The sequence below is a fragment of the Ixodes scapularis genome, unplaced genomic scaffold, assembly GCF_016920785.2.
Source record: "Ixodes scapularis isolate PalLabHiFi unplaced genomic scaffold, ASM1692078v2 PGA_scaffold12__126_contigs__length_90152505, whole genome shotgun sequence".
Classification (NCBI taxonomy): domain Eukaryota; kingdom Metazoa; phylum Arthropoda; class Arachnida; order Ixodida; family Ixodidae; genus Ixodes; species Ixodes scapularis.
The window spans coordinates 72,794,398-72,807,956 of NW_024609838.1; the positions used below are offsets into that span (position 1 = coordinate 72,794,398).

Consider the following 13,559-nt stretch of genomic DNA (forward strand, 5'->3'; position numbering starts at 1 on the left):
ACGAGCGACGGCGACAATTGCGAGAGTCAGCGACGAAGATTTCTCACTGTCGCCTGTTGCATAGCTCGGTTTTTTGGGATTTCTAGAAAACGTCGCTCACCGTCTTGGTCGCTTGCTCCCGTCGCTTCCGTGCGGTTTGCCTCGTCGCGCGACTGCTTGAGCGACAACGAAGCTGGTCACCGTCGCTTGTCTCGTTGCTGGCCGAATCGCTTGCACGCGGTTTATACTTAATATCGAGGCGCCAATGGTTCAATTCTGTGTGCATGGAAATTAATTGAGTATAAACCGCATGTAAGCGATTTGGCGAGCGACCAGATAAGCGATGGCGACCCGCTTTGCTGTCGCTCAGTCAGTCGCGTGACGAGGCAAACCGCATGGAAGCGACGAAGCAAGCGACCAAGACGGTGAGGGACGTTTTCCAGAAATCCCCAAACCGAGCGATGCGACGGGTGACAGTGAGAAATCTCCGTCGCTCGTCTCGTCGCATGCTAAATCGCTTACATGCGGGTCGGCTTTACGGAAACGAGCGCGCACATGCAGCGAGAAGCACGACTGTGATAGCCTTATTGCGTCAGTTGCAATTTACATATGCCGCAATAGTTTTGACTGCCTTTATTAGCGACAAAAACGTAAGAATGGAATGAACTTACATGGTCATTGAAGCCTCATAATCTTGTATCGTCGACCCATTCGCTGTCCGATTCCATAAATAAGAAAATACAAGAGCTATATCAAGATATAAATTTCAAATGATTAAATGAAAATCCTAAATATCGAAAAGACCTAAAGGAATACAAGATTTCAACGCGGAACGTAAAAGAACACGAAAACGAAGCTCCGATAGTGGCCTGCGCAGCACACAACGCGTAGCAACGGCGGGAAACTGAAGGTCGGCTATGGCGGCCCGGAAAGCGCGCGAAGGGCGTGCCGACTGGTGGCAGCTCGAGTAACTGACTCGCTGAAAGCGTCTATACCTAAGTATATACCAACTCATGTTTACAAACAAACCGGAGCGCCCCTAGCGGAAGCCACCGGCGCCGCGCATGCGTGGTGGACGGTGGGCAAGAAGCTCGCGGTCGCCCATAAACAAACCATTGCATTGCGTTGTTTTCGGCGTCGAAAGAGTCCCCATGCTCTTTTTCGCGTTGGAATTGTTGATTTTACGTCGTCCTAACAATGTGTGACTACTTGAGCGGCTTCTGCAAAATTAACGAGGCAAAACTTTGCGTGAATAATGTGACTTGCGGCGATTCATTTTACGTGGACGCCGCAGAATGGGCGCTAAAGCCTGATTCCCACGATGAGATTCTGCTCGCTATTTTCAGTCGCGACCTCGCTCGGGCTGCAAAAGCGTGGACCCTAACTGAGATGGTGGACGTCAATACTGAAAACCGCAAGTAGAATTGGGCATTACAAATCGGTGATGGCCACTGGTAACAATGATCACCATCTTGTATCCACTGTTGACACTTAGTCTACTTATCCCAACCAACCTTAAAAAGTGTTTTGAGGCCTGCACTTAGTTCTTATCGCAATTACCGGGTCAACGTTTGGTTTACGGGCCGCTGTTGTTTGAACGCGCTGACGACAAAAAGCAGACAAGTTTGAAAGAGCAGACGACAGTTCGAACGCATGCGAAATGGAGTGCGGGCAAGAAGCACCGCGTCCTGCGTCCACGAACCTTTGGAATGTCACGTTGTCGGCGTCTGTGTGAGTCTGCATACTCTTTTTCGCGTTGGAATTGTCGAATCTACGTCCCCATAGCAATGTCTTACCACTTTAATCGCCTGAGCGAAACTATCAAGGCTCGTTACACCGTTAAACTTTGCGTAAATAATTTGACGTGCGGCGATCGCGTGAACGCCACAGATGGACGCCAAAACCACGATCAGAATCTTCTAGATATTTTCGGTCGCGATGTCGCTCGTGGTGCAAAAGTGTAGAAGGTAGCGGCGATGATAGACATCGATACTGAAATTCGGAAGCGGAAACAGACCAAGCGTAAAATGTCGGTGATGGCCACTGGTGCCAATGATCAACATCTTGTATGTACTGTTTACACCGAGCCTGCTTAAGTCGTTTGAGGCCTGCAATAATTTCTTATTGCAATCACCGGGTCAAAGTTTGGTCTACGGGCCGCTTTTGTTTGAACGAGCAGACGACAAAAAGCAGACAAGTTCTGAAGAGCAGACGAAAGTTCGAACGATCAGGCGGCCGTGTGAATTTGAAGACGCACTGGACCCGCGAGGGGCCCGGCCAACTTGGCGGTTTTCTCTTGTTCATGTTGGAACAAAACAAATTCATCTGGCGACCACGAAGTCTTACCCGCACAAGCAATTGTAGTTCGACAGCGTCTGGTTTACCCTTTTCACGGCTACTATCCACATACTCGGACGAACGGAGGGGGCAGAAACACATGAAAACTGATCTCAAACCTTTACAGACTCTTTTGGCACAGCCCTCGTCGCAGCATTTTGACGAGAAGGCAGGTTTTTTGTCTCGTTTCTTCCAAAGGAACACAGGAACGCATGTCTGGCACGGCGACTTCTGCCCACCGCCCCAGACCGGAAGTGCGGCCGACGTGCCACCACCGCGGCGTGACGTAGGAGAGTTGAGTTGGTGTATAAATGGAATTTAAATGTCTGCTTTTTTCGTACTGTCCGAAACGACAGTGCGACACCCTTGGGCAGCATGAGCGACAGAATGTCGTACGGGGTCGGCATAAGACAAAAGCTAAAATTGTGTCTTGCCGAGAAGCTTGGGTGAAGTCGCCTAGCAAAGTCGACGGACAGGAAGTGCTCGGTTAGATTCTGTGCCATCTTCGCGCACACCTGCTTAGTTGAGAACACGATTGTGAGAGTACATAAACGTGAGAGCACACGCAGTGACCCTTGGCCATATGCACACCAACAACGAAACAGAGAAGAAATGAACCGATTCGCAAGAACAGCACTTGACGCACACCAAGAACGGTGGTTAAAAACATGCTTATGCACGATGTTGTGCGCACACTACACATGCTTCCAGTGTTGCACCCGGCCATGGCAAATAGCAGATCTGCACTGAATTGTAACGTCTCGTGAATGCTTCCTATAGTGAAGTACTCGAAGAACTGAGCGTGAAGGTAGGTCCCCAGGAAACCGAAGCTATCTTTTTTTACGCTAGGAGGGGAATCTGGACAACCAAATGAATGTGTGTCGGTTATGTACTAAAGGACCAGGATTCAAAATGAGGATCTAGACGAGAATTTTCTCAAAATGCTTCACAACCCCTATAAAGGGGCCACTGAACTCCCGAAAAGCTTTTTTTTTTTCTTTTTCTGGTGCCTCGATAGGACACACGTGACACAAAATATATGTATTTATACACAAACTCGACACTCCTACGTCACGCCGCGGTAGTGGCGCGTTGGCCGCACTTCCGGTCTGGGGCGGTGGGCAGGAGTCACCATGTTAGACATGCATTCTTGTGTTCTTTTCGGATGAACCAGACAAAAAAACCTGCATTCTCGTCAAAATCCTGCGACGGGGGCCGTACCAAAAGATTCTGGAAAGGTTTGAAGATCACTTTTCATATATTTCTGCCCGCTCCATTCGTCCGAGTACGTGGATAGTAGCCGTGAAAAGGGTAAACCAGAAGATGTCGAACTACGATTGCTTGTGCGGGCAACACTTTGTGGTCGGCAGATGCAGTAATGGAAGTGCTGCGCCAATTGCGCCAAATTGAGCCAAGGACGCAATCCTGCTACATGTAGCGCGAAATTGTCATTTTACCGAAGAATTGCGCCATGCCTGCGCCGAGACGAGATGTAGCTATAAAAAATGAAAATTGAAGTCTTATCAGAGCGCGTGGCGGTACTGCGGTATTTTCCGCGCTGCAACCGTTACGCAAACCAAAACTGCGAGGGTTTATTATCATCATCATCATTGAAAGGAACAACGTTAGCAACATCTGAGACCAAAGCCGCAGAGGCTAAGCGAAAACCATCCCACTGAGCAGCCTATTTTTTTTAAAAAATAAGGCCGAGATTGTGGACGTTTTCAACGTTGGCCCGCCCTGTTCCCGTGCGGTAGCTGACCAGCGAAGTCAAAGCTAGCGCGAGCCCAATGCTCTGTGCATCCCTGGCTCGCGCGTGGGCTCGTGCAGTGTGGGCACCTTTACGGGCACCATGCGCGCGCTTCGGCTGCGCTCGCACCGAAGCTGAAACGAAGTACAGTTGAGTTGCACCAAACTCTGGATATAGTGCTGGTAAAGCCTCACTGTCCTTTTCGAAGCACAAAGCACTGCGTGACTCGCGCGACTGCGGTGTCTGCTCCGCGGGTGTCGCTTCTCTGCAGCGCGTCGGTGCATGCCACGGAGCGCCCTCAACGGGTTAACTCGCCGTGATCCGATCGTGACTTCGCCAGCACATCGAAAATGAATCGGAATTTTTGAAGCAAATATCAGATACCGCAATATTTGAAGCTGCTCCCCGAAAGACAAATCTAATCTGAACTAAAACATTCCACAACATTGCGGGTCGTAAGATGCTGCTGCAGATACCTTAAAAGAAGTGCAGGCCGATAAAACTAAATATCCTGTACCATCAGAACTCAGTGTGACATATTTAATTGTATTTTGTTATCTCACGAGCAGATAAACTTTATTTTAAAAAAATGTTTTTTTTTTGTGTTTACTTTGTTTAATTTTATATATCCTGTCTTAAAAAGGCGACAGGCGCTGTGTTCTAATAATAGAGATGGGCTTTATATAGCGATGCAGCATTATTTCATTTTCAAGTAATCTGCCAACATATGCCGGACCCTGCTCCAAAAGGGCCACTACCTGCTCCAAAACAACACTTTGCCTGCTACAAGGCCTGCTCCAAAAGGTCAAATGGCACTTCCATCACTGCAGATGTTTTTGTTATGTTCCAACATGAACGAGAGAAAACCGCCAAGTTGTCCGGGCCACCCGCGGGTTCAGTGCGTCTTCAAATTCACACGGCCGCATGATCGTTCGAACTTTCGTCTGCTCTTTTGGGCCTGCTTTTTGTCGTCTGCTCGTTCGAACAAAAGCGGCCCGTAGACCAGACTTTGCTCGGTGATTGCAATAAGAAGTAATTGCAGGCCTCAAAAGACTTATGTAGGCTCGGTGTAAAGAGTAGATACAAGATGTTGATCATTGGTACCAGTGGCCATCACCGACTTGTTACGCTTGGTCTGTTCCTGCTTCCGAATTTCAGTATCGACGTCTATCATCGCCGCTACCTTCTACATTTTTGCAGCACGAGCGACGTCGGAACCGAAAATATCTAGAAGAATCTCATCATGGTTTTGGTGTCCATTCTTCAGCGTTCACGCCAATGAATCACCAAGCGTCAAATTATTTACGCAAAGTTTAGTGGTGTAACGAGCCTTGATAATTTCGCTCAGGCGATTAAGTGGTAAGATATTGCTATGAGGACGTAAAATAGACAATCCCAACACGAAAAACAGTATGCAGACTCACACAGACGCCGACAACGTGACATTCCAATGGTTTGTTGACGCGGGACGCGGTGCTTCTTGCCCGCACTCAATTGTGCTAGCGTTCAAACTGTCGTCTGCTCTTTCAAACTTGTCTGCTTTTTCTTGTCAGCTCGTTCAAACGACAGCGGCCCGTAAACCAAACGTTGACCCAGTAATTGCGATAAGAACTAATTGTGCAGGCCTCAAAACACTCTTGAAGGTTGGTTGAGGTAAGTAGACTAAGTGTAAACAGTAGATACAAGATATTGATCATGGTTACCAGTGGCCATCACCGATTTGTAGTGCCCGATTCTACTTGCGGTTTTCAGTATCGACGTCCACCATCTCGGCTGAGGTCCACGCTTTTGCAGCCCAAGTGACGTCGCGACTGAAAATAGCGAGCAGAATCTCATTGTGCGAGTCGGGCTTTAGCGCCCATTTTGCGGCGTCCACGTGAAATGAATTGCCGCAAGTCACATTATTCACGCAAAGTTTTGCCTTGTTAATTTTGCTGAAGCCGCTGAAGTTGTCAGACATTGTTAGGAGGACGTAGAATCAACAATTCTAATGCGAAAAAGAGCACAAGGACTCCCACCGCCGCCGAAAACAACGCAATGCAATGGTTTGTTTATGGGCGACGGCGGGCTTCCTGCCCACCGTCCACCGTGCATGCGCGGTGCCGGTGGCGTCCGCTAGGGGCGCTCCGGTTTGTTTGTAAACATGAGTTGGTGTATATAAAGGAGTGGAATCTTGAAAGCAGGAAAAAACTTGGGCAACTGAAATTGTCGCCAGAAAACAACTTGGACTTTATTTTTCAACTGTTTCGCCCTGATGTCCTCCCGGCAGAATGATTGGGAAAGAAAGTTTCTAAGTTTCCAAGTTGTTTTTTTGGCAACGTTTTCATTTACTGGTCGGAAATTGAGTATGTCGAAACCAGTGTCCGGGGTGGTCTAATCGGTTAAGGCGTCACCCCGGACAGGCGAAGGTTGCGGGTTCAATCCCCGCTCCTGGCCCAATTTTTCGCCAGCTCTCTCTCCCTTTCCCTTTCCCTAGCTTTAATGCAATAAATTCAATAATCACCTTCCCCCCTCTTTGTTCACAATATGTTGTGTGGCACATTTTTTATAAACTGAAACCAGTTTCTATTTTGAAGTTGATGTCGCAAAATAGTTTGATTTTGGCTTCCTAAAATGTCTAACAGTATTGCGCTAAAGAAATGTTGAGCAAGATTAATATTGGGTCATATGTGTCCTGTCCATGCACATGAAAAACAAAAATGTGTGTGTGCGTGCATGTGTGGGGGTTACTGTTACCTTATTGAATATGTAGATTTGCACTGCTCCACCAAATTCCCAGGATAATTTGTTAGTGGGAGCTCCTTTCGTTTTTGGGAAAGGATGTGTCTGCGGAGGGACTTTTGGAAATGAAAAGGCAGCCCGAGTGTCCTTAACCGAGTTGACAAGGGCTGGGGCTCGAGAACCTCGAGAGCGTTGCTGTGTCCAGTTTGTGACCGGGGCGTCTCCTCTCTCCGTGTTCTCAGAGGTGCTGCGGTTCCACGGGATCGTGGACAAGTTCAAGAGCGGCCACATTTCGTCCATATTTGCTCAGAGGACGGACGAGGCCTCGGCAACGCAGTACTTCCAGGTGAGGATGACCCTCCCCGTCCGGCCGGTTTTCTCGGACGACTTTAAAGGGGTACTTCAACGAAATTTGAAATATACTCGTCATGTTCAGAAATAGGCTGAATATGATCCACACTGTCCGTCAATGACAATCGCACGTTTGTATTTTGAGCCTGTTGGCTGTATTTTTGGTCATAAACGGCCCACTCTGGCAAGCGCTCGGAGAGCAGCCAGCGGAGAGCACGTCACATTCGCCACAATCGTGACGTAGTTAGGTCTCGGAATGAGCAAAGCTGCAGCAAGGCTGACGTCGTTAGGATGCCCTGTTGTTGCAGCCTCCGAAGCGGTCGAAGCATGCCAGCGATCGGGCCACCGCCACTGATTGCAAAGCTGCTTTTGTGTGAATTTTTGAGTGACGGGTTAATCTTATATAATTTTCTAGAGGAATAGTAGCGATGTTTAAAGCAGACGAGAGAGAGTCCTGTTGAGTGGGGAGTTCCTCCCTCCCCTCTTTTCTTGTGCTGGCTGTAGAGCTGTCGGGATGACGTCGGGTTCAGAGCTTGTTTAGTTCTACGCGACAATTATCGTCACTACTTGTCAAGGTTCCTAGACAGGCATTACAAACGAGGCTTTAGCGACATCAACCAGCTGCTCTTTGCTAATTGTTTGATTAGTTTTAAAATTTCTTTTCGTGGCTTTTTTTAACGAGATATTGGTGTATCCAATGTAATTCTGCTCCTTTGAACACACATAGACCAACAAATAAGCTCCAGAATGTCATTCTAGTATCCGTTTAAATGGGATCTCTGTATCTCTGGATCTCTGCGAGCTACCAGACTTAACGGCTCTTTGGAGTGCCCGGGCTTCAGTCTTCCCTGCACGCCGTTTATTATCTCTAAATTCATAATAGGTATTGAAAAAGAAATTGTGAGCTAAGGTTATGCCAAAACTGACATTCAAATTTTTCCCGTGCTTTTGGCAGAGCGATATCATGTGTTAGCCGTGTTTCAGTATTTACTCAATGTTGCTCTAGGGTAAAGGTTTTGTACCTTGGCGTTCGAAAACCTACCTGCATCTGGCGTTACTCTATCTGTCTCGTTGCACGGCCCGATCCGCCGGAGTGTCTCGGATCCATTCGAGCAAGATTTGGAACACGGCAGTTGTATAACTCGTGAGTCGGACGGACAGCATTTTGCGCATTCATTTTCCTCCCGCATTCGTTTTACGTTGTGAGACTCGTAATCCATTGGGAACAAGCTGCACTGCCCTTATGCGACAACAAGTGATGTCACATTTTCAGTGATGGCAGACCCTTTGAAACCAAATTTAAAACTCCCAAATCTCTGGGGTAAAAAAATTATTGTGACCTGTAATCTGGGTGACTACCTACTAGTTGAGGCGTGCCCATTAATGTGTTCAACCGATTTTGAGGCAAATCAGTGACTGAGCCGGGGATCCCCGAAATGCCTCACTCGCATGGGAACGATTCCACTTGAAAACGCACTCTACCCCGCAATGCCGAGCCCGACTTCTCTGCTGCATAAGGTGGCGGCGTGGATAAAAGTTTTAGAAGGAAAGTTTTCCCTGAGCATCGTCATTAGTGCTAGGATTGTTTAGGCAGATTGGGATAATTGCTTCTTTAAATGCTCTGCAGGAAAGTAGGTGCATGAGCCACGTTAGTAAGTGGTGCTCGTTACTAGCTGACACCTACCGCACGTTTCGTATAGAAAATTTTACGCAGCTCTTGGCTAGTTGCTGGCACGCTGCACTTAAGAAACGAAATTAGCTTTTCGCGGCGTGCCTCTCATAAAAAATTAGTGTCCGTAAATTTGCACGCAAAAACAATTTTTTCGTGTAGTTGTTCCTTCTTCTAAACACAATACTAAAGAAGCAACATTAAAACTAATCATCGCTTTGAAAAAGAGAACTCAAAAAGTAGCTCAAGTTTAATCATTTTAGAGTATATATTTTAGAAAAAGCGTCTGCGTAGCATCTTCCCTTAATTTTTTTTTTAGCGCAATCTTCCTCTGCAGTAGTTGACATGCCCGCTCCTCAAGTACACACGGCCAGCTCATTTCCCCTATTTTTCCAGCCTCTTGGTCCTTTTTCTGCTAGTGGAGCGGCATTTTCCTGGTGGAAGTGAGGACACATTCAAGGCTCATAATTTGGAAATCGTATTGGGAGGAGGCTCGAGCGATTGAAATTGCGAGCAGTGTCTGCACACAGCTCTAAATATAGAAGCCGACGACGGTTTAGGAGGCGACGCTGGAGCTGATCGGCCATCTTACAAATATCTCAGCAAAACATCGGATGTTCGATGTCACCCGTTTATTCGAATGCATGACATTGTCCTAGAGCTGCAGTCGGAGCGATATCTGACTCTCCGTCTTCACTCGTCAAGTGTGGTCTACGTTGTCATCATGCGCGGACAACAAATATTTCTCATTGATTACTTTTAGTGGCGTATTTGAAGAACCGAAGGGGAAGCTCCTCGAGAGACTGAAATTATCTTTTTCACGTTAGTAGATGATTTTGAACACCGAATGAATGTATGTGCCTGAAACACAGGGTGTTTCGTATTAGTCTTAACAGATATTTCTAAAAGAGGCTGCAAAAGGTACACTAATGTGGTCTCTACGGCCGAGTCATTCAGCCAGTGGGCAAGGGATAATCGGTACAATGAGACGAATAATAAGCTCAAATTTGCGAATTAACGTTTTAATGAGTGAAAGTGAGCTTGATTTTAAAAAGGCCCTGCAATCATATTTAAGCGTCTACCTTTTTTGCGGTTTCCACGTCTCTTGGGTTCGGGCAAGCCAGCGGGCACGCAGAGAGTAACTCAACATCAGTGCGCCATATTTTGAACGGACGACGCGGAAACCTCCTCCACCTACGAGGGCGACCCGCGTTGCCGAAAGCGCGCGATATGTGACGTCTTTGGTCCTGGGCTTAATACTGGTCAGAACTGCTGAAAATCTTTTTTTTTTAGTCGACATACAAAACATAAGTGTCGCGAACTGTTTCAATTATGTATGAAAGGAGATTTTGTTCAGTATTTTAGATCAGAAAAGAAACAAATGCATTTTATAAAGTACGGTAACAAGAAATGACCCGTCGACATACCCGCCACCAAGCGGCGGAAAAAATGGTGCATACTACAAAGGTGTAATGGGATGAGGCGCCGACGAACGGCGAGCGTAGAAAGGTCCCGGATGTATGCGGTGGCGCTGCGGTCGTAGGGACTGGAGGATTCGACCGGCTCCAAGCGTTCCCAAGGCCTTCGGCGAGCAGCTTTCGCTTGCGGTTTGGCCTTTTGGTGGTATGGGAGCGCGAAGTGGCTCCCGTTCTGAACTGATATTTACCCCCTGTTTGCTGTCGTTTGTGGCCAATCAAGTGTCCTGCCGAATTAGTGTTTAATCGTGCATCAAATGCAATGCAAGCCGCCCTGGTTGCCCGCTTCATACAGCCTATCCAACACATGCTTTAGTGGCGCCCTCTCGAGCCGTCAACATGGAGTGCGGCAGCTGTGAGCGCTAGATGAGCTCACTACCCTTCCTCTGGTTCACGGTCACTCAAGCCAGGGCCTACGACTCCATGAGGGAGGTTATTTTTTGCTTGTTTTTGTAATTCTAATTTGCCTATAACTTTTAAAATAAAGCAATATTTAAGAAAATAAGTTTTATTAAGTTGCTACGTTCAGTGCGCTCAGGATCAGTGCCAATTAAAAACCGGTCAAAAAGTTGTCGCAGAGCCCCTTTAACGGACCAAAAGTTCCTAGTTGCGTTCCTAGCTCAAATACTAGCGTCGACGCAAACCCTTGATTTCTGGTCCATTCCCAATTGTATTGAAGCACCGCTCACCCCTTTGCTCCTCCCTGGGCTGTGCAGTTCTACGGATACCTGTCCCAGCAGCAGAACATGATGCAAGACTACATCCGAACCTCCACCTATCAGCGGGCCATACTCAACAACATGGAGGACTTCAAGGACAAGGTGATCGAGGCCACCTTGGCCCTTTCCTCAAGTCGTGCCGGTACCATACACGAAGGGTACTGAACGCACTCGCACCTTAGTGTGCTGATTTCGTCGGGGTTCGAGCCGGTGCGAATTTCCCGGGGTGAGATAGCATCCGCTATGTACTTGTGGGTAGGGTCGACCCGCCGCAGTTCGGCTCGAGTCTGCTCGGCCGGCTCCGTTAGCGGATGCAAAGTTGTCTAGAACTACGTTGCCTACACTAATGTGCCAAGCAAGAGCTGCTCGGTAGACTAGCGTTGTCAGATGCTCTCGCACCACGTTAAAGGGGCACTAAAGTGCTACTTGAGGTGCTCGTTTTATGGTCATAACTCATTGTACAAGCTCGATAAACATGCTAAAAAACCTGCAAATTACACTCATGCACGGCCGATTTTCATATTAAAGATACAATCAAACTTCCCGACATTTACCGTTGGTGCGGAACGGCAGATGGCAATACCGAGCCTCTCGTAAGGTGGTCGAACGATGGACGGCGCTTGTCAGCCACTGGTGAGCGATGGGTTCCAGCGTGGACAAGCGGGACTGGTTGGACCATAGAGTTATTATAATGTACGCTAGAGGCTCAACTGTCGCTAGTGTGCTGTTGCAAATTGAAGCAGACAGCAAACAATCCGAAATTGACTTCCGGTAATGCATTTCTACGGAAATAAGCGAGTGCATTTCCTCTCTGCGCTCGATTATAAGAGCAAATATCACGAATATTTCGTACCTACTAGGCACATTGGAACATTTCCCAGTCACGCAGATGAAATAATTGGTCAGTTACGGCATTTTTATTTTAAAATCGTGGCATGAAAAACGGTGCTAAAACCGCTTCGTACATGTATTTATATGCACTGTCGGGCACTGTTAGCGCGAACACGGTGTCAGCGCTTTCTAGCATCGGGGATATACGTGTCAAACGAAGGAACGACATCTGGAAAACCAAGAGAGACGAGAAGAACTACGCAGTTTACACTGGATAAGTAACTCCTTGTGCTTGCAGACGATCGAAATAAATATAAAGTCACGTAATATAGTCTGATTTGCAATTAATAAGTACTGCCTTATTCTTTCTGCTCATGAATATGTGCGAAGATGCTTGTTCTGTGTTCAAATCATCACCCGCACGCTCCAAATCTTTGCAAATAGGGGGAAGCCAGAGAACAGGTGCGCGATAAAAACTGCCCGACATAGGAAATAATAAGAAAACACACCTTTCAGAGCCCACATACTTTATTCTTTACGTTTCGAACGTTTTTTCAGCCACTCGTAAAGATGCACGACGGGGTCATATTCATATACTAGTGAGAGGACAGGCATATTAGCGATATATAAGCACCAACGGAATGCTGGCGGACTTTTAACACACTCTACATTCCTTTCGATCGTTATTTTGCCTAGAATCGTCGGTTGTTTCTACATACCTGCCATGGAACAGAGGTTTGGGCCTGGAATATAGCGAAGTTTAACATCGTTCAGTGGTAAAAGAAAAATGCTGTAACTAAAGCAATTACACTTTCACAATAGTAATAAAGGTGCATACTGTCCGGTACAACCGAAATAACAAGCGTTAATCATGTTATTTTCCGGCGACGAGACAAAATTCACGCGTGTTTACCATAGGAATACACAGGAAGACTGGAAAAGTAGACTGCATGCTGTCTGCTTCAATTTGCAACCGGAAGTCCCATAGACACTAGCGCCAGCTGAGCCTCTAGCGTTTATTATAATAACTATGGGTTGGACGATCGTTTGTCCACGCGGGAACCCATCGCTCGCGAGTGGCTGACAAGCGCCATCTGTCGTTCGATCATATTCAGCGAGGCTGGGTAGTGCCATCTGTCATTCTGAGCCAACGGTAGGTGCCAAGATCTTTCATGACTTTTACAGCAGAGCTGTTAAGGGCTAGCTTCCCCAGTATCGTGTCCACGGACAAATAAACGTCGACACAAAACTCCAGACAGCTACCCGCCATCTATGAGCGACGGCAGCAACCAGGTAACCGGCTTGCCGGTTGTCTGGTTGCCACTGTTGCTCATAGATGGCGGCAATTTTTTCACTCTGGTTTTCACCAGAGTGGAAAGGCTGAATTTTTCTAGGCGTCGTCCTAGAAGTCGTCTTAGAAGTCGTCCTTGAGGGCGTCCTAGATGTTGTCTTTGAGATCATCCTTGAGGTCGTCTGAGGGGTTGTCCTCGAGGTTGTCCTTGAGGTCGTCTAGACATCACCCTCAAGGTCGTCCTAGAAGTTGTCCTCCAGGTCGTCCTTGAGGTCGTTCTAGACATTGTCCTTGAGGTCATCCCAGGCGTTGTCTCTGAGGTCGTCCTAAGTGTCATCCTCGAGGCGTCGTCCTCGAGGTCGTCCTAGAAGTCGTCCTTGAGGTTGTTCTAGCTGTCGTCCTCTGGGCGTCGTCCTCTGGGCGTCGTCCTTGAGGT

At 47.5% G+C, this 13,559-nt stretch overlaps 1 protein-coding gene across 2 annotated transcripts in view; it reads left to right on the plus strand.

Annotated features, from left to right (window-relative positions):
- The window catches only part of LOC8029832 (histone-arginine methyltransferase CARMER), a 53,436-nt gene that overhangs the window by 10,413 nt on the left and 29,464 nt on the right, over positions 1-13,559 (plus strand). The window contains exons 3-4 of one of the 2 annotated variants that reach the window (XM_029992980.4): positions 7,030-7,133; positions 10,999-11,103. In XM_029992980.4, coding sequence (XP_029848840.1) covers positions 7,030-7,133; positions 10,999-11,103 — 209 coding nt within the window. Of the gene's footprint in view, positions 1-7,029; positions 7,134-10,998; positions 11,104-13,559 lie in introns of those variants that run through there. The other variant, XM_029992981.4, reaches the window with a different exon arrangement.